Source organism: Acinonyx jubatus, chromosome C1 (assembly GCF_027475565.1).
Source record: "Acinonyx jubatus isolate Ajub_Pintada_27869175 chromosome C1, VMU_Ajub_asm_v1.0, whole genome shotgun sequence".
Lineage (NCBI taxonomy): Eukaryota > Metazoa > Chordata > Mammalia > Carnivora > Felidae > Acinonyx > Acinonyx jubatus.
Genome location: NC_069381.1, coordinates 175,263,833 through 175,284,160, shown reverse-complemented (window position 1 = coordinate 175,284,160; position 20,328 = coordinate 175,263,833). Strand labels below are relative to the sequence as shown.

General features: G+C 39.7%; 1 protein-coding gene across 4 annotated transcripts in view; it reads right to left on the bottom strand.

The window, feature by feature from the left end:
- MYO1B (myosin IB) overlaps positions 1 to 20,328 on the bottom strand; it is a 187,512-nt gene that overhangs the window by 30,097 nt on the left and 137,087 nt on the right. For all 4 annotated transcript variants that reach the window (XM_027054426.2, XM_027054446.2, XM_027054466.2 and 1 more), the window contains exons 14-18: positions 12,096 to 12,200; positions 9,177 to 9,239; positions 5,450 to 5,650; positions 4,060 to 4,286; positions 934 to 1,134 (exon numbers count right to left, since the gene is read on the bottom strand). In XM_027054426.2, coding sequence (XP_026910227.1) covers positions 934 to 1,134; positions 4,060 to 4,286; positions 5,450 to 5,650; positions 9,177 to 9,239; positions 12,096 to 12,200 — 797 coding nt within the window. The remainder of the gene's footprint in view (positions 1 to 933; positions 1,135 to 4,059; positions 4,287 to 5,449; positions 5,651 to 9,176; positions 9,240 to 12,095; positions 12,201 to 20,328) is intronic.

The following is a 20,328-nucleotide window of genomic DNA, read 5'->3' as shown; positions in this document are numbered from 1 at the left end:
CTCCTCGTAGTAAAGGGTGAGTGTCTAATAGTATTGATGTCCCTATTAAAGGCCAGTCCAGTGAGAATGTGGACGCAATACCAGTACAGACAGTGAAATCAAATCCCTAGTCTGCACGGGCCCGTAAAAGAGGCACGTTGGCCTTCCTGTGGCAGTTGGGAGAGCTTCTACAACCTACAGAGAAGGGGCAACTCCTCTGACTGGTGAGAGCAGAAGAAAGACCACCAGACAGGAAAGCCCACTTTCTCTTCTGCAGCAGCACCCCCCCAACCCCCCCCCCCCCCTCCAACCAGCACACACATTCTCTCTGCATGTGGAGAGCTCACAGGGGCTGCTCCATGGGATGGGCCTGTAGTGGTCCAGCGCTCTGTCTGGGACTGGAGGGCTAAGTACAATTCGGGGAAGATAAACTGAAAGCTGCATGGCCCAGATTCTGCCATATTCTTCAATCCCGCTTTATCAGCAATAACACTGACTCTCTGAGTCAAATCTGCTCCTATATCTATTTTTCCATGGGTGCGGACCTCGTGCAAAGAGAAAGACCCTCACCCCCACCCACTGTCTGTCTCTGGGGTTAATTCCCTACAGAAAAAAACCAAAAGGGTGAGAGCACTGATCCAAGATACCTCTAACTCCACCCTTTTATGATTCTACACAAATATACTTAGCAATTACAGATCCCTTCCTACTAACTTGCCACAGCGTATTTTTAAAATTCGTGGATTGGATAAGCCCCATCCAAACCTTACAATCGAGACCTCTATAATCAATCAATAATTAATACAAAATGGTATCCTAATGGAAGATGGTCCAATACAGAGGTTACATCCAACTTTCCGTCAAATTCTGTATACTAACAGCACGTGAAGAAAACAACATGTTATTTGTATCCTTTATAACTTCATTATTAAATGTAACCAATGAATTTCTTACCTTGCTGGTCCTTTCCAATGAGGCCATGTTTGTTTACAAAGCATTTTGTATCTTTCTAGGCAAGGTTCATAGGCCTGCCTGAAGGCATAGCCTGCCCTCCTGACTCGGACATTCTCCAAAAGTCCCAGGTACCTGATCTGATGACACACAAGAGCCTCGTTGAAGATGTGTGCCGCTTTTTTATCATTTGGTTTGATGCACCTAAAAGATTACAAAGATTTTAGGTTTTAAACTCTGTCTCTTACGGATATATCTGTCTGTGTTTTATAAAATATAGTATATAGTTATTTACTGCTTGGGATAATTATTTATTATTCTTGGGTAACCTAGTCATTGCTTTTGAAATTATTTCAAATCATTTTACAGAAAATATGTGACATACATGTGACTTAAAAAAGAATAAAATGCCAACCCATACAATAAAATGGATGAGTATCACTGACATTTTGTTGACTGAAATAAGTTTGACATAAAAGAGTACACTTTTTATATGAAGTTCGAGAAAAATAAATCTATGGTTAGAAACCAGTTTGCTGTTACCTCTGGGGAGAATTAGGGGTACAGATCAACAGGGAAGGGGCATAAAGGAATCTTATGGGATGATGGAAATGTTTTGTATCTTGGTCCAGGTGGGGTTAAAACTTAAACAAGCTGTACAATGAAGAGTCATACACTTTACTGTATTGTATGTGTATTAGATACTTCAGTGACATTATTAAAAACATTGTCTCCCTATAACCCCATATCTCCCTCCTTTTCAAAAAAAAATTTTTTTAATGTTTATTTATTTTTGAGAAAGAGAGAGAAACAGAGTGTGAGCAGGGGAGGGGCAGAGAGAGAGGGAGACACAGAATCCGAAGTGGGTTCGAGGCTCTTAGCTGTCAGCACAGAGCCTGATGGGGGCTCAAACCCACGAACTGTGAGATCATGACCCAAGCTGAGGTCGGATGCCTAACGGACTGAGCCACCCAGGTGCCCCTCTCCCTCCTTTTTAACAGGGCATTTTGCTGCTCAAAGAAAGACAACATTTCCCAGCCTCCTTTGCAAGCAGGTGTGGCCATGTGACTAAAACTGTGGCCACTAGGATTATAGCAGAATTAATATATGGCACTTCCGAAAGTGTCTTTAAAAGGAAGGGGCTTGCATTCCCTTTGTTCTTCTGCTAACTGCTCGTTGGGAATGTAGCCATGGTGGAGAGCCACCTTTGACAATATGGATGAGAGAAACACCCTGGGAACCACAGAGCCACAAAACAAAGATGTCGTATTAGCCCTGGAGTCCTTATACTCAGAAGTTACATAAGAAATAAATGACAATCTTGTTTAAGCCATTGTTATGTTTGGATCTTATGGAAGCAACCTCTGTATCTTCATTAACACTGCTGCTAAACATTTATGGCTACATTTGCCTACCTACAACTGTTAAATAAATTCTACACACACATGTAATAGGTGAACAATTAAATCTTATGACCTCAGTGTTTTTATGCTTCTCCTTTAACATTTATAAAAATAATGTCCACTCTTTGGCTTAAAAATAGACAACCAGGGGGTGCCTAAGTGGCTCAGTCTGTTAAACATCCGACTTCAGCTCAGGTCATGATCTCATGGTTCGTGGGTTCAAGCCCATGTCCGGCTCTGTGCTGACAGCCCAGAGCCTGGAGCCTGCTTCAGATTCTGTGTCTTCCTCTCAAAAGTAAATAAACATTAAAAAAAAAAAATAGACAACCAGATCAGTGGAACAGACTAGTGTGTTTAGACTTAGACTCTTACATATGCTTTCAACTGAATTTCAATAAAGACATCAAGATAACTGAATAAAAAATAAGAGGTTTTTTTCTTTTCAATATATGATGCCAGAGCAACAGGTTATCTATATGGAAAAATATGGACCTTAATATGAAATTTGAAACTACAAAGACTCTAGGAAAAAATATGATAATATTCACAAAAACTTGTAGTTCATTAAGACTTCTTAGAAATACATTAAAACCACTAAAAGGGAAGGGGAATGAAGGAACAATTCTGGGGTAACAGAGTGTTCCATATCTGGACCAGAGTGGTGACTGCCAAAGTGTATATATACACCGGTGAAAAAAATAACTGAGCTGTTCACCTAGGATCTGTGCATACCATGTCATGTAAATTATTATTAAGTAATGATTTTTTTAAAGTCCACTTAATTGAGAATAACAAAAGCAACTGACCACAGAAAATTTCCTTTTTTTTCTTTCTTTTTTGAAACTAGGATCTTTACCCAATATATGCTCCAACCTGACTGACTGCAATCAAACCAGGGGATTCTGACTCTTTACATTTGTTACTGATATCAATATTTGGTAAATAAGCCAGACACAAAAATGTTCTTCACGCTAGTTTCCTCGCAACTGTATTTTCAAAGGCAATTATGGAAGGTATGTGTGGGTGTGTATGCATTATATGAAATCTGACCTGTTAGACACACATCTCCTATTATCTAGTTCACCAAATACACACATGTAAAACTCTAATCCTAATTGGTCTTTACTGAATCTTGAGATCTAAGATGCCCAGAAAAAGAAAAAAGAGACCAGATGCTACTTAAGGAATTCTTTCTGTTGCTTTGAAAAATGTAAGATTGTCTGGGGAGTTATTCCTTTCTTCAAATCTACAAGTCTCCTAGGAAAGAAAGAGGCACATATTTTCTAACACCAAAGTTCTAACTAAAGCCCCGCTTGCTTTAATGCTGCATTCTAAGTTAATGTAACAAGAATCCAAAACGAATCCAATAAAGAGTATTATGCAAAACCCTTACCAGAAAAAAAGTATACATTTCTGAATTTGTCATTAAACAAAAAAGAGATACAGAAAGTTAAGAACCCTAGGAGCCAACAATGCGATTTCATTAAATATCTATTCCCATCCCGCACCACACTTTTTTCCCCCAGTCTGAAATTCCTTACTTGAAGGCAGGTAAAGGGCACTGGAGTATTTTTTAAGTAAACCCAAGATACCACATTATTCGATGTGTAAGAGCTTCAGTTATCCTCTGCTGGGGCTAATTCAGATTAAGGCAAACAGGAAAATGATCTTCCTTGAAAGTGCCTTCATGATGAACTTGTCAGAGAATTTTATGTGCCAAAAATACCTAATGTAGTTTGGATTCTTGGTCTGCAGGTTTTTCATCAGCGTGGCCACGGATGCCTTGAACTGAGAGCCTGCTGTAGGAGGCCTTTTCAGGTTGATCTTGGCTGGGTTCCCTTCCGGGAACAAAGACTTGATGAGGGTGTGGCTGGCCTTCCACATGGCTTGGGACAGGTCTCGATACAGAAGGTCATTGTTTTTGTCAACAAATCCTTCCACCTGGTACAGCACCTACAAGAAGCACAAGAGACTCCGCAGTTGATAAACTGCACTCCAGAACGTCATATAACCGTTAAAAATATTCCAGGACTATCTCTATTGCCGCCTCCTCTTTCTCCATCAAAAAACCCCCGACACATTAGTCACACTCCTAATACCGAATTAGCCTCCAAGTTTAAATTCCATCTGTCTAAATCACAGAAGAGTTCAAAATAAATTCTATTACCCTTCAGGATTTGCAAGAATAAACTCCAAAAATGCTCTCATAACATTTTCAAAGGATTTTAGGCTTTTTTGGTGTTCGAGCACATTTTTGAGGTTTTACTTTTTTTTTTTTTTAAGTTCACATATGCCAATTCTAGTCTTAAGTAGATAGGAGAAAATAGAGATAGCACTGATATTTTCAGACATCCTAGGTGAGCAGAGAAATTGAACAGAAAAGTATCTTTTAGTAACATAAGCTGGGGGGGGGAATAAGTACCAAGTTCCAACTTTTTGAAATTAACAGTAATTCAGATACTATATACTTAATTTTTACTAGCTACATAATTGAGAATGTTTTCCTCTTTGAAGTTTGTAATCTTATTTAGAAGAAAGGAGGTATTAATGTCAATCAATACTTTTTCAGGACTCTGAAAATTAAGCTACGGTCAAATTTGTTTTTAACATTTTTATGTATCTTAGATGGTATAAAATTCCCTCACAAAAGCAAATGAATAATGCTTTTTTTAAAAAGTCAGTATTTCCCCACTGTTGTTTCAAAATCTCAATCTAAGAACTCATAATATTTGTGTGCTTGTAAAACCTTATCGTAAGTCTTTAGTGTCTCCTAATTTTTACTACCACGTCTCCTTTTATTAATGTTGACAGGTCTATTTTTATAGGATATCTCAGAGCTGAGAAACAACAAAATCGACTTTTAAAATACATTCCAACTCTCTCATGAAGTCCACTGGCTTTCCTCTCAGCTCTGAGTATTAGTAAGATTTTGCTCAACATGACCCAGATTCTACTTCTACTGAACATTTACTGATTCTACTCTTCTAGCAACTCAGCTTCTCCTCACGAGTTGACACTGGTCAGAACGCTACCTCTGAGGCACGGCCTCCTCGGGGGAACAGCCGCAGGCCCGCTGAGCGCTCACGGCTCCCCCATACCTTGCGGCTCCCCCATACCTTGCCGGCATAGTGCTGAATTCTGAAACAGCTATGAGGCAGGGACGTGTCATTGAGAAACCGAGAGCTCTTGCTCATCCGGCTCTCGAAGTGCTGGTGGGTGGCACACACTTGGTTGAGCTTCTCCAAGAAGGTCTCGTCGGTGACCGTGCCAGGCCTCAGGCACTCCTCATCCAGCATGGCCAGGATTCCGTTTGTGTTCTGCGAGAAAGGAAATAAAAAGGTTTCCTTCCTTCCTCACTGTATTGTTTTCATAATGATTCCTAATTACACCGTCAAACACAATTAAAAAACTTAGTCACGAGAAAATTCCGTTCAGTTACAACGAAAAGCAGACAATCAAAACAAGTAACAAAAAGCCACAGAAGTCGGTCCCCTTCCACAGTGTCCCAGGTGTGTGTGTGTGATGTTGGGGAGGAGGGGTCTGTATCAGTTGCCCTCCCCCATTCCCTTCCGCCCTCAGAACAGGACCTACGGAGTCACCTCAGCCACCTCAGCGGGCTGATGACTGCAACTCACATTGTTCGAAAAAGGCAAGTCAGACCTCATATTCAAAACACATTCAAACACAAATCTAAACGTCAGAAACTAATGTGACAATGCTGTCTCTACAACATGTGGTCATAAATCACAAAGCACAGTCTTTTCTAAGGCCATTATTTGATTCATAGCTTGAGAAGGAAATTGGTTTCAGATGTTTTCAAATTGTTCATGTGTTCAAAATACGGTTTATTTTGTAGTAAAAAAAAAAAAAAAGATGTGATTTGGGATCAATGCAACAAGCTGTATTTCAAGAGTATCGGTTTAGAATAAAATTCGTATTCCACATAAAATTTCAAAACGGGTGTTGAACATGAGTGAGAATTTGTTATGTATTCAGACCCTATGATTGTATTTATCCCAAGAGCAGCCAGCCCAGTTAAAAGGAGTAAAAAATCAGGAATCTTCTACTTTGCTAAATAAAGGCCGCTGTTCCTTGGATTGCCCCTACAGGCTCATATGTCTCCATTCCCAAGAGAATAATCCACTCTACTGACCATCAGCCCCACCCACATCCACCAGGCAAGAGTCCCGGGTTCCTCTCTCCTTCTCCTCACAAGGCCGGGACATCCTCTGACCAGGATCTGTTGATTCCACACAAAACCCAGGGGAAGTGTGGACTCTCAGGAATCAAGTATGTTCATAACAACCCCAGAGTAAACATTACTTTTAGGTAATGCTGGAAGGAAACACTTCCTTTATGTGCCCAGGCTCCTATGTGAACATGAGTTTCTTCAAACATATGTGCAAGGGTGCTTAGGGCTGAGATAATCTAATTAAACTAAGTGTATGAACACTGTTTTCTCTTTTTTTCCTTCTTGAAGGGAAATAATTAAGTTCAAGGTTATTATTTATGAAGGAAAATGTGCTAGTCATGACTTCTGGAAGTCAAGTTCCCACAATTTGGGTTCCACAAAATTTACCAGGAAAACTTTCCAGTCAGTCTACTGATTTCCCAGATATTAGAGTTCTGAACTGCTTACATGGAACATTAGTGTTCACACTCCAACACTGTTCAGATTTTTCAAAACGAAGTTTACTTATTAATAGAAAAACAGTAACGCTTCAGCATATTCAATTTAATTAAAGGTGCAGCTTTCAGGAATATCTTGAAAACTGAGAGAAGAGATAACTGGCTAATTATATAATTTCCAAAAGGTTTTGTGAAAGGCACTTGTTGGGACATGTAGAGCCTGTGATTCTATTCCTAAAACACAGCACTCACCTACCACTGACAACTAAAACCACTGTAGGACAATAAAGTTTATGCATTGTTTCAAATAACTTTGTTATCAAAGCCAGGAGTGAGAGTAATCCTAAGCATAAAATAAGTTTTTCCAGGTTTTCACATACAAATCAATCTTCCTGCAGTCAATTCATTTATAATAAACTACAGACGATGATATAAAAATAAAATATTTAGTAACCTTTTGGAATCTAAGAAATATCTAGTAATTTTTTAGACTTCAAAAGCCTTTTCACATATATACAGACAAATGTGGTCACCTGAAAAATCCTGTGGCTCTTGGCCACCTGCAAAGTCACACACAAGACATCCCCCGCATAGGTTCTCTGAACCAAGGCTAGGTCAATACTTGAGCCACTCCTGGGGTCCTACTTAACTCAGCTCCCATGACTGTCCCTTCATCTTCCTTTATCTTAACTTGAAGGGCATGTTTTTTTGTTGTTCTTTATTTACTTAAATTTTTTTTAAATGTTTATTTATTTTTGACAGAGAGAGAGAGAGAGAGCGCGCGCGCATGAGTGGGGGAGGGGCAGAGAGAGAGGGAGACACAGAACCCAAAGCAGGCTCCAGGCTCTGAGCTGTCAGCACAGAGCCCAACGTGGGGCTTGAACTCACAGACTGTGAGATCATGACCTGAGCCGAACTCGGACGCTCAACTGACTGAGCCACCCAGGCGCCCCTGTTCTTTATTTACTTAAAATTTTTTCCCAGCTGTACTGAGATATAATTGACATATAACACTGTGTAAGTTTGAGGTATACGAGGCGATAATTTGGTACCCTTTCAATATTGCAAAATGATTACCACCATAACCTTAGTTAACAGCTCTATCACATCACATAATTACCATTTCTTTTTCGTGATGAGAACATTTAAAAATTACCCTCTTAACTATTTTCAAATACATAATATAGCACTGTTAACTGCAATCACCATGCTACACATTACATCTCTAGAACTTATTCATCTTGCAACTAGAAAGTCTGTACCCTTTGACTGACATCTCCCCATTTCCCCTACTCCCAGCCCCTAGCAACTGCCATTCTCTTCTGTTTCTTTGGCTTTTTTAGATTCTACATATAAATGATGTCATGCGTTTGTCTTTCTCCGACTAACTTATTTCACTTAGTGTAATGCCCTCAAGGTCCATCTGCGTTGTCACAAATAACAGGATTTCCTTCTTTCTTGTGGCTGAATAACATGCCATTGTATATACACACATCTTCTTTATCCATTCATCTATAGACGGACACTTAGGCTGTTTCCATATCTTGGCTATTGTGAACAACCCCGTAATTAACATGGGAGTAAATATCTCTCTCCAAGATCCAGATTCCGTTTCCCTTGGATATATTCCCAAAGTGGAATTGCTACCATCATCTGGTAGTTCTATTTTTAATTTTTTGACGAACCTTCATACTATCTTCTGTTATTGCTGCACTAACTTACATTCCCACCAGGAGCACACAGAGGTTCCTTTTACTTCACATCCTCACCAATAATTATCTTTTTGGTAATAACCATTGAACGGGATATGAAGAAGTTACTAGAGTTTTAGAAATGAAATGGATATTTGATTTGGCGAAAACCTTTTTTTCAGAGCCTCCTCTGACCAGTGCTCATATTCCCAGGAGCCGCGGACCGGACCTGGGTTACCAGTATACAGAAAAGAATGATGCATCTAAGGCATATTAATGCCCTAAAGGGCTCTGTGATGCGGCCACAAGATGAGCACAGGAAATCCTAGCCAAGGATCAAAATGTCCAGCTGTCTATATGTGTGTTCAAGAACTGTGTATGATTCCTCATGGCTACAATAAAGTCTCTAGAACTCCACAGCTCTCAGAAGTGTCAAAATCATGAAGACACCAAGGCAGTGAGGTCTTTTGTAAGCAGTAAATTATTACTGAGAATTTTTTAGAAAGTTATACCTAATACTCACATTTTCTATCAGGTCACAAATGATAGCATTATTGAAGTAGTCAATGTGTGTCCACTCTATGCCCTGAGAAAGAAAACAGAACAAAATCAGATTCCATACGATGATGATACTACAACACTACCATCTATAAAACAGACTCTGCCATCTTAATATATTTCACTTCCTTTCTGAATATTTCCTTTACACAATAATGCAGCAAATATCTTCCGGTTCCCAAAACTTCCCTAATTGTAGCAGTCCGCCATTGACACGATGTGACTGAAGGAACACCCTTGACCTGTTCTGAGACTGCCCCTCATTCCACTCTGCCATCTGTGACAATTTCCCATGCACTCCCCTGGCTCTGTGCCAAACACGGACTCAACAGGCCCTTGGGTCAATATTACTCTGTGTATATTTACAATGTTTATAAGGAAATAAGTCAGAACTTGATCCCAGGAATCTAGGGCCTACATTTTTCTGTTCTTGATTTGTAATCACAAGGAAAAAATTAATTTTAGAGTCAATCCCATGTTGTAGGGCAGTTGACTATTTCAAATGTAAAAATATCCCAGTGCTAAGACAAAATATTTTCAACATAAGGAAAGACACAAAAACCAACCCACTGGTTCTAATGCTAGCTACAAAGCCAAATCTGTGAGGCTAAATGTAATCGTTCTGGATCTGTTTATACTCTGCCCATAAGTGTAAACATTTATTTTTCTTCTAAGGGGAAGAAATTTAATTCATACAGCAAGCTAGGGATCTTCCTATATATTCTTAGACGTGTCTCAGACAATCTGTACAAACTTTTAAGTTACACATCAAAGTTGGGGCAATCTCTTTATGGTGAGAAGACAGCAAGGGAATGAATCTGGCTTTTAGGAAGTTTACGTTAAAAAAGTGCCAGAAAAGTATAAAACGTTTCTAAAGCATGATGATCATTCTGAAAGAAAGATGAAATATTTATGATGTAGCTTTCAAGTAGATGGAGTAGATGGGTTATTTTACTAAGTCACTGGGGATAACAATCACATTAGAAAAATCTATACTGAGGCAAAAAAAAAAGGATTCAGTGTCTTTAATGATTTACAACTATGCTATAGACAATGAAGAAAAATAGGTAGTATCATTATTCAAATATTAAAGCAAATAAATGAAAAGGAAACAAAAATATAATACAACATATGCAGAATATAATGATTTCTCCTTTTGTCTGAAATAATTTTATACTTCCAAAAACATTAACTATTTAAAAAATGAAAGTATGAAAACCAAGTATGGTTTTACAATTAAGGATACAAGGACTTTGTAAACACTAATTCTGATTACTTTCAAATTACATTGAGATAATCCATACACAGCACTTGTACAACACCTGGCAATACAGTAAGAGCTCAATAAATATTACCTGTTTTTATTATAAAATTTTAGGAAACCAGTGCTTTTCAAGATTGAACAAAGCCTTAAAATATTTTCAAATTTATACAGAGTGATACTGACTTTTTGGGTATATAGTTCTCATAAGTTTTGGCAAATGCATGGTGTCATGTAACCACCACCAAAATTCCCTTGTTTTTCCCCTTGGTAGTCACACTCTCACGACTCCCGTCCTCTGGCAATGACCAACTCTTCTGTCTCTGTCACTTTGCCTTTTCTGGAACAACATATCATGGAATCATACAGTATGCAGACTTTTGAGTCTGGCTTCCTTCATTTGGCATTAGTGCATTTGAGAATCCTTCATTTTATGGTGTTTATCAATTGTTCCTTTTTCTTTCCTTTTTTTTTTTTGGACAACGGACTGCCATTTTTATTTTATTATTTTTTTCCTTTCATGTTTAATATGTTTGACTCTGGAAAAGCCATGATTAAAATTCTTCAGATGAGCACATGATCAAGTATTTGTTGGTTTAAAAATTTTTTTTTCAGTAGAGGTGACATACTGTTACATTAGTTTCAGGTGTACAACCTAGTGCCCCAACTTGTCTATACCTTAGTCTATGCCCAACACAAGTGTGGCTGCCATCTGTCACCATGCAACACTACTTCAAGACCATGGACTATATTCCCCACGCTGGGCCTTTTATTTCTGTGACTTATCCATTCCATAACTGGAAACCTGTATCTCCCACTCCCTTTCACCCACTTTGCTCATCCTCCACCGCCTTCCCTCTGGCAAGCATCAGTTTGCTCTCTGTGTTTATCGGTCTGCTTTTTGTTTATTCATTTGTTTTGTTTTTTAGATTCCACAGGCGGGAAATCATACGGTGTCTGTGTTTCTCAGTCTCACTTATTTCACTCAGCATAATACCCTCTAGGTCCATGCCTGGTGTTTCAAATGGCGTTTCTTCCTTTTTTTAAAAAATTTTTTAATGTTTATTTATCTTTGAGAGAGACACACAGCACGAGTGGGGGAGGGGCAGAGAGACAGGGAGACACAGAATCCGAAGCAGGCTTCAGGCTCTGAGCTGTCAGCACAGAGCCCGACACGGGGCTCGAACCCATGAACGCAAGATCATGATTGGACGCTCAACCGACTGAGCCACCCAGGTGTCCCGTGTTTGTTCCTTTTTAATTACTGAGTAGTGTTTCCTTGTATGGATGTCACGGTTGTTGGTCCATTCATCTCAGTCTCTTTTTTTTTAAACACACTATTATTTTACATCATTGCACTAGAATCCACCAGGACTCAAGTCAGTCAACTGATGTTTACTGAGCACCTACTATGTGCCAGGCATTGTTCAAGGCACTAGCAGCAGAGCAGCAAAGATAATCCCAGGTAGCTTAGATGTCATAACAAATGGGTTTTTAAGAGACACAACATGGCTAAACTCAGATAAATCTGATTTTAGGATCATGTTTAGATAGGCTTCTAAATCCATAATTTGTATTATGAGTATGAAAGGAACATTTAAAAAACATATATTTCAACATTACCTCCCGTATATACTCTTCTTGCTCCTCTTTAAGAGTAAGTTCAATGAAGATCTGTTGTAGCTTTTCATTGCAATAATTAATAATGAACTGCTCAAAGCTGTTGTCCTATATGGAGAGAAATGAAAACGGCCTTATGAACCATGCACTGGCTGTCCCACAGCAGTGATGCTCCAACAGCTCAATCCATAAGAGACATCACACGCCATCTCGCAGATTTAATTGCAGCCCAGCACACAGCTCCTGGGACACCGAGGCCCAGCACACAGAGGGTTTGCACACCGCAGGCACTCAAGAAATGGTTCACGAGTCAAGTGAATGAATGAGGTATACACACGTTATGCAGTATTTGAAAGATGAAGACTTTTAGTTGACAGAGAAGCACTCTACATGTGGTTAAAAAAAAAAAAAAGTTTCTCCTAAAGGATCAGAAAAGGAACAGTGAGCTTTATAATCTCTGTCATCCAAATTCTCAATCTTCCATTCTCAGGTGAAACTCTAGAGCCCAAGAAAGTCTTCCTGACCTGATCACTTATTTTGCCCCCTTCTGAGGTCAGCTCCTTCATTCAAACTCTTAGATACCAGCACTTTTTTAAAAATCATGCTGTGTGTATATACGTGTATGCGTGTGCATATGTGTACACATGTATTGATTAGTTTCAGCCTCATCTGTCTCATTAGACTGTATGTTCCTTAAGGGCAAGGGCTGACCATGTGTCTCTCTTGCTGACCAATGTGAGCCTATGCCTTGCACAGGACTTTGCACCTAGCAAGTTCTCCACACGTACTTGATGAGTGAATGAATGAGTGAAGTGCCTAAAAAATAAAGAGACCCAAGGGAACCAGCACATCAAAATCATCTCCCCAGCGAGAAACAATCTCTCTTCTCTCAGAAGGCTCACATATTTATCACCCTTCGGCCCCTCAGCAGTTTCTCTTCATGTTAGAGTTACCTCCTATGAACTCCAATGCAAGATCCATACCTAAATCATCTCTGAACAACCCGCAGGGTTTAATGTACTGACATATATACTGAGGGCACAAAATGCATGCCTGTGGAATGAATACAATTCGCCAAGAACCACACCATTCAGGAAGAGGTAGATCTGGTAAGAAAACATGTTCTCTTCACCTCTATCATATGTCTTTGCAGACAGGAGATGGTAGCCATGGGAGCAAGGGATGGTATGACCTCACCACTGATAAACCTGACTCCTGTCCCACTGAGGTGGCTATTCCTGGCCTAATGAGCCAGGAGTGTCCAGGCGTGAAACTGAAGCTCGTCGCTTCCTGTGAAAACACAGAGCAACTGGCCTTCGAATCTCTCCGTGAGTGACGAAAGCAAAAAAGTCACGCAGTATCTGACCACATTCTTTGCCGGAAGTCAGCTAAGGGTTTCCTATCACCAGTGATGAACTAGTTAATCAGGGAAAACTTCTAACTCTAAACCTTAAATGACACATACACACTATCACTGACTAATCTTTTAATGCTAAATCTGGTCAAGGATAAAAGCTATTTTGTTTTTTGTTTTTAATGTTGCAGGTTCTTACTAAAGGGCACACGCTGATTTTCAAGACGAACACAGTCTTAGGCACAAAGGGCCTTCCCCAATACTCATTTTCACATAAAATTTTAAAAGCTATGTGTTCTAATCTTTGGAACTTAACAATTTTTGTCAGAAGCACAAGCCCATCTGGGATAGACGCCTTATTATGATTATGGTCAGGATAAGGTCATTTCTCAATGAGGAAGTCTGGCTTTCTTAGTTTGGTAAAATATACCCTTATATAATACCACTACCCCAAATTAAACTTACAAATAAAATTAAAGTTTTAATGGGTTTCCATGAAATCCATGGAGTAAATCCTTTCTGTCAATTTAATAAGTCTATGCTCATGGAGCCATTTAAGCAAAATGATGCTGAACTTCATATGGTAACTAATGAGGAAAAGGAAGTGGAGAATAAGTAGTGTCCTTGGACACATCACATGACCACGAACAGCTTGAAGTACGCTCTGCAACAGGACTATGAAATACACACAAGCAGGTTAGAAATCAGAGGCAAAGCTTCACAATTACAACGCCACTCAAGGAGTAAGTTAGAACTCAACTGGATTTCCCTTCAACATTTAAAGATTCCCGTATGAATTCTCTATTTCATATCTGCACACAGTTAATCAATGGCCATTTACTGCAAAATCCACACAGTTGGAGAAGCCATTAACACAGGAGCATGCAACAGACTGTCACTGCAAACAGTTCATACTTACTGCATTCTGGTGCAAAAAGGGACAGATTATACAAAATGCAATCAGTTCTTAATTTGCCATAAACTTCTAACAGTAAACACTTACCGACAGTTATTCATTGGTGCAAATGACAGATTTTACCATTCGGGCTATGTTTCTGATTGGCATAAAACTCCGAAATCAAGACACACGTCCAACCAGTTCAAACCACAGGTCTACAATACCTACAAGTGGTGTCTGAACTGTGGTTCTGCGAGGCGTGAGCTACGCAGGATAAAAAGTCTGACTCAGACAATACCTCATGTGACTTGCTTGAAGTCCCAAGGCTTCAGGATTTAATGCGTCTAATTCTAAATTATCAGGAAAAACGTGTATGTATAACCCATCGCCCCAGGGAGTCAGAGACAGAGGCAATTAGCAGGTCACCACAAGAGTGAAGAGATCCAGCAAGATCCAGAAGCAGCTCTTCTTTCTCACCACCGCACTCCCCCTCACCCCCCGTGCTGTCCCTGCTATGTCTCTCCTTCAAACATAAACAATGTGGTAAGGAGAGAGCGTTCTGGAGACAGCCTAAGAAAAAAACTGGTCTCTCCTACCTTATCCTGTTGCTTAAAGAACAAAAACAAAATAGAACAGCACAATCACCAAGGCAGAAACCAGCTTACTTCCCCACAGAAATATCTGAGCATTTATTGCAAACATACCTCACAGCCTGCAAAACGTGTTACAAATCACCAGAGCAATCATTATTGCCAAAAATGAAGGCCATCGCATTTCTTATGATCTGTGTTTGAGTTGTTGACATTGTCCACATGTTTTGGGAAATGGGACTTCACGAATCATTAAAAATAACATGCAAAAGTTTATAATTTGCAAAAAAAAAAAATTAAGGAGCAGCCTGGTAGCAGTTCCTATAGCTGCACCTTGCACAGGCTCTGAACGTGACTTCATGCACACAGGCACTAAACACCGCTGGGTTTTCCACTCGGGTCCTTCTTCCCTTTAGAAAACAGCTAAACTGGATCTAGGAACCATCACATGAATACAAAGGCCCCGAAGCAATTTGATATTTGGATGCTTTTTGTGTGTCGAGAACCGTGGGTGGCCAGAGATCCCTGAGCTGGGCGCTGTCTCCCACATGTCAGTCTCATGAATCAAAGTCTCCTAAGGAGGAAGTGGGCAGGAACTTGAATGACTCATCTCCCCTCCCGTCTCCAGTTTTCTACCCATGCCCCATGCATGGAATGTGTCTCCACTGTCTAAGTCACATTTATCCCCAAAGGCTAAGGGAGAAAACTAAAACTTTGGGGAACATCTTCAAATACGCACATCCAGAATTTTCCATTATACCATCTCCCTGAATGGAGCCCAGAACCATCCCACCCCCATTGGACTGCTCTAGGAAAAACAGGTAAACAGCAAGGTGTCTACGTTTGATAGTGTTTTACACTGTAGTCACCAAGAGTATACCGGGATAGGAAGAACTTGGTAGGTTTAGAAGTATGTAATATACCAAAACTTTAAAGTCTAGGGTTTCTGTCAAGAATTCCTGAGTTTGAGTCCACCTTTTCAACATCAAAGAAACAGCAAACCATACCCCCCAATGAAGTTCACAACCAGTTTATACTCTTAAGTATCAACTATGAACTTTCTGCTTGGAAGGATTCTGAAAGATGAATCAAAATACTGGCCTGTTATTAATTTCTTTGCATTTTCTTGGCAACAGAGGAGGCTAATGATATCTTATACACTATGAGACAGGGAGACATTTCAGTGCTGTATTCTTTAAATACATAACATTTTTCTTCCCAGTACACAAACATGGTAAGTTTTAAGAAAAACAGCATGATAGTGCTCTTCTTAAATACTTTAAGCGTTGATTTAAAAGGTTAAAGTGAGAGTAATGACGTCCATACTATTATGAAACATATTATTTCCCTCCATTTTCACTCTAAAGGGTACTTTAAATCTTCTCCTTCCTCTTCAAGTTCTCTAGCACGTGGAGAACGAAATCAGAGGAAAAAAGGTGGAACAGAAGGGATTGCCTATGATCAGGATCAATTTTCTTCTAAAAACAATTTAGAAAACAAATCTCATAACCACGAGGCACACTTACCAAGCTATACTGAATCTTACCCAACTATTAGGTCATTTGATTTGGAACAATCATTGCATCTAGCCTCTCATATCTTTACTGTACATGGTTCATATACAATATATGTATATGAGGTTCATATATGTATATGAGGCTCAAAAGGGCAAGATGAAGAAAGAGCTAGCCCTTCAAAATAACTAGCCCTTTGCCTGCACGAAACTAGCTCCATCGTATGAAAAGTGAAATATCCAGCCTGCTGTTCTGTTTTGGCCTATGGCACACTAATAATTTATTAATTTTCCCAGTAAACTACCTGCCAATTGTAGTACTTCCCAGATAAGCACTTAGCAAGAAGCTAAATTGATTCAGATGGCTCAACTTAGTCTTGAATTTAATTTTTTAAAAAGAATAGCTGTTGTTCTTTTATGATGATGCTACAAACGTCTCTCAGACATCAGTTACAAGAACATCCAAACTTGATTGTGTGGGATTGGAGTGTCTGGATTATATAACTCTCTTCCCTTACAAAATCGGACTGACGTTAAATAAGGATTTCTGGCTAGATTTTTCTTCTCTGTGGATTTTAACTCACTTCCCCTTCTTTTTGGTATCAGTGTTCCACTAATCTGTTTTCCAAACTGACATCAGATCACATGCGGCCAGCAAGACAGGGCTATTCACACAGCTGGCCCTGGAATGCTTTGCAGTCAAATCCATGTGTCATCATCCCATGGTTTAATGCATCAGTTTCCCTCTTCCGTTTAGAGACGGACCAAAATGGATGAAAGGTTTCCACCAGCTCAGCTGAAAAGTGTTTTCATGGGAACTGTCAACGGGGTCATGAAGCAGAATTAGAGACATTAGATTTTTTTTTTTTCCCCTCTGGACCTTTACTGTCCAATTTTTAAAGTGATGCCCAGGGTGTTCTACAAGGCAGAACCCTTAACTCTTGCAGTCAATTTCAAGGAAAATAAAGGCAGAATTTTCATTATGTCCTATCAGTTTATTTTCGCTGGGGTAGACAGTATCACAGAAATCTTCATTTATGCACTGATGAGGATTCTGAATACTTCTCCTTAAGTCAGACCTTGAGCCCTTATATTTCAGCTTGTGGTACTTTTAAGTCCTTAATTATCTGGCTTCCTTATGTTCAACAGTATGAACTTCCTGATGTTTCCATGTTCTCTAATTTTGCTGAGAATCCAGGAAAACTATGGGATGGCATCTGGGGTGCGCATGTGAATAAATCACAAGCAAAAAAACCATTTCTAATTCTGTATCAAAGAGCAGGTAAAAGTATCTAAAAGCACACACCCAAATCTCTAGTCTGTGCTCCCCAAATAAATTTAATTGTAAAATAAATAATTAAGCAGATTACGAAGAATCAAGATGTTTGGAAGATTAACCTGAGAAAGTTTACACAGGAAAATGCAGAGAACAATTAGTTATAATGAAAGACAAGTCTTAATTCTCTCAAGGAAACGGAAAAAAAATCAAAGCATCTATTGCATGGAGAAGGAAAAATAACTTCTCATGATTTTAGGGCCATCATAAGATCTGCTGTAGACATGACTGGTTAATTTGGCCTTGACTGAAATTTCTGGTTTGTTTTTTTGAGTATAGTTGACACACATTCCATTAGTTTCAGGTGTGCAACATAGTGACTCGAAAAGTCTATACTTTGTGCTGTTTTCACCACCAGGGTAGCTACCATCTGTCACCATAGGATGCCATTAGTGCTCGCTTCGGCAGCACATATACCATAGGATGCCATTACCATATTGGTGACTATATTCCTTATGCCGTGCCAAAAGTTCTATTTATTATTTTTTAAGTTTATTTATTTAGAGAGAGACAGAGAACACGAGTGGGGGAGGGGCAGAGAGAGAGGGAGACAGAGAACCCCTAGCTTGCACTCTCAAACCCTGAGACTATGACCTGAGCCAAAACCAAGAGTAGGACGCTTAACCAACTGAGCCACCCAGGCTCTCCCGAAAGTTCTGTTTAAAAAGAATAAAAATATAACCTGTTTGCTTTTGGGTAAAGCTCCCCAAGTGATTCCAACATGCTGCTAAGTTTAGGAACTACTGAGCTGGAACATTCTTCTGAAGAAGAAAGAAGGGCATTTTCAAATATAATGCAGGCATTTTCATAACTGAAGTCCATAGTTGTAACAGTGTTGAGAAAAATCAGGATATAACTTGCAGAAGTGAAGCACATTCATAAAGATGGGCTTGGAGAGAAACCTGAATTGGCCATTAAGTAAAAAATATTTCCACATTGCTACAGGATGTTTTACCCCGTCCCAATTTACAGGTTGTGTCCACTCAGAACACCTAACTTCGTTGTTGTTGTTGTTGTTGTTGTTGTTGTTTTTAAGTTTATTTATTTGGTGGGGGAGGGAGGGAGGGAGGGAGGGAAGGGGAAGGGCAGAAAGAGAAGAAGAGAGAGAGTATCAAGCAGGCTCTGCATTGACAGAATGGAACCCAACACGGGGCTCAAACTCACGAACCACGAGATCATGACCTGAGCCGAAATCAAGAGTCCGAAGCTGAACTGAATGAACCACCCAGGCGCCCCTCTAACTTCTGTTTGGATTAGATCTGTAGCAAACGCATTTTTAAAAAGTAACCTAGTTTCTTGATTAGACCTTCCTACCAGATAGGATGTGCCCTCAGCCAGGAACAGACCCTCCATCTTAGGGTCGGCTAATATCACTGTAGGCTCCATGCAGGGAAGGAACAGCTGTCTTGTTTACCGCAGGAATATGATTCCTATTAGGCAGTAAATAAATAATGACAAATGACTTCCTCACTTAGGCATGGTTAAACTGCTCATGGGGTATAACTCAGCTCCCTGAGTGCTGTGTGGTCACTTACCACATGGCTGATTAGATCTTAGGACAGACCAGAATGTAAAGATAAGCTGATGTCCCCTCATGACCCCATTATCCTATTAAAAAAAGTTTTCATGTATTGTGACATGACATTAGGCACGTGGCCTAATAGATCAATAAATCTTCTTATGGCAACATAAAAATAAAATAAAACCAGTTTCTTTGATTTTAGATACATCATTAAATGTGTGTGTGTGTGTGTGTGTGTGTGTTTCCTTCCAACTTTCTAGTAAGATCTCTACTTTTGTCCTGTTCATGAAACCATCTAAATATAGATCAGCAGTGTGCTAGGTAAGAAATCATTTTCCCTGCCAACTATAAACAATGATTTTGACCGGCTGCCCTTTGGTAACAGTAACCTGAGGACTTGCTAGAAAGAAACTAATTTCATCACCATGAGTTCTGAGTATACTCAAGCAGTCCTCCTCACTCACAAACCTCAAATTCTTCCCTATTGCCACGAGACCAGAAACTTTCTTTTGCGTAGTCTGCTAAAGAGGCATCAATACAAGTGGACATTGTGCTGAAGAACAGTTTTCAATGGTCGGCAGGACAGGGGGCAGCAGGCAGGACACAGCACAGGTGTCCCACGCTTGGCCACCAGCACGTAGAAGAACTCCACGGGTGTTCCCCATGCTGGTCAGTTTGGAATGAGGCAATGGTACAGAAATAGGGACTGAGAAATTTATCATGTTTGGGTTTTCTCCTTTATTTCCAGGTACTGGGGACCCTGTGAGTTTGGGGAGAAAAGTAACAAAAAGGCCCTATCAGAGGTTTTTTATTATTTATGAAGGGGGCCTAGGATTTAGGTCCTGAGTCTGCCATTTTGTAGCCATGTAACTCCAGCATAGTGACTTGACCTTCAGAGCCTCACCTACTCACCTGTAAAATAGGAATAGTAGTAACTATTTCATGAAGTGTTTGTGAAAATTAAATCAGACAATATATGTAACACTTCCCGCAATGCTTGCATACAGTCAGCCCTCAAGAATG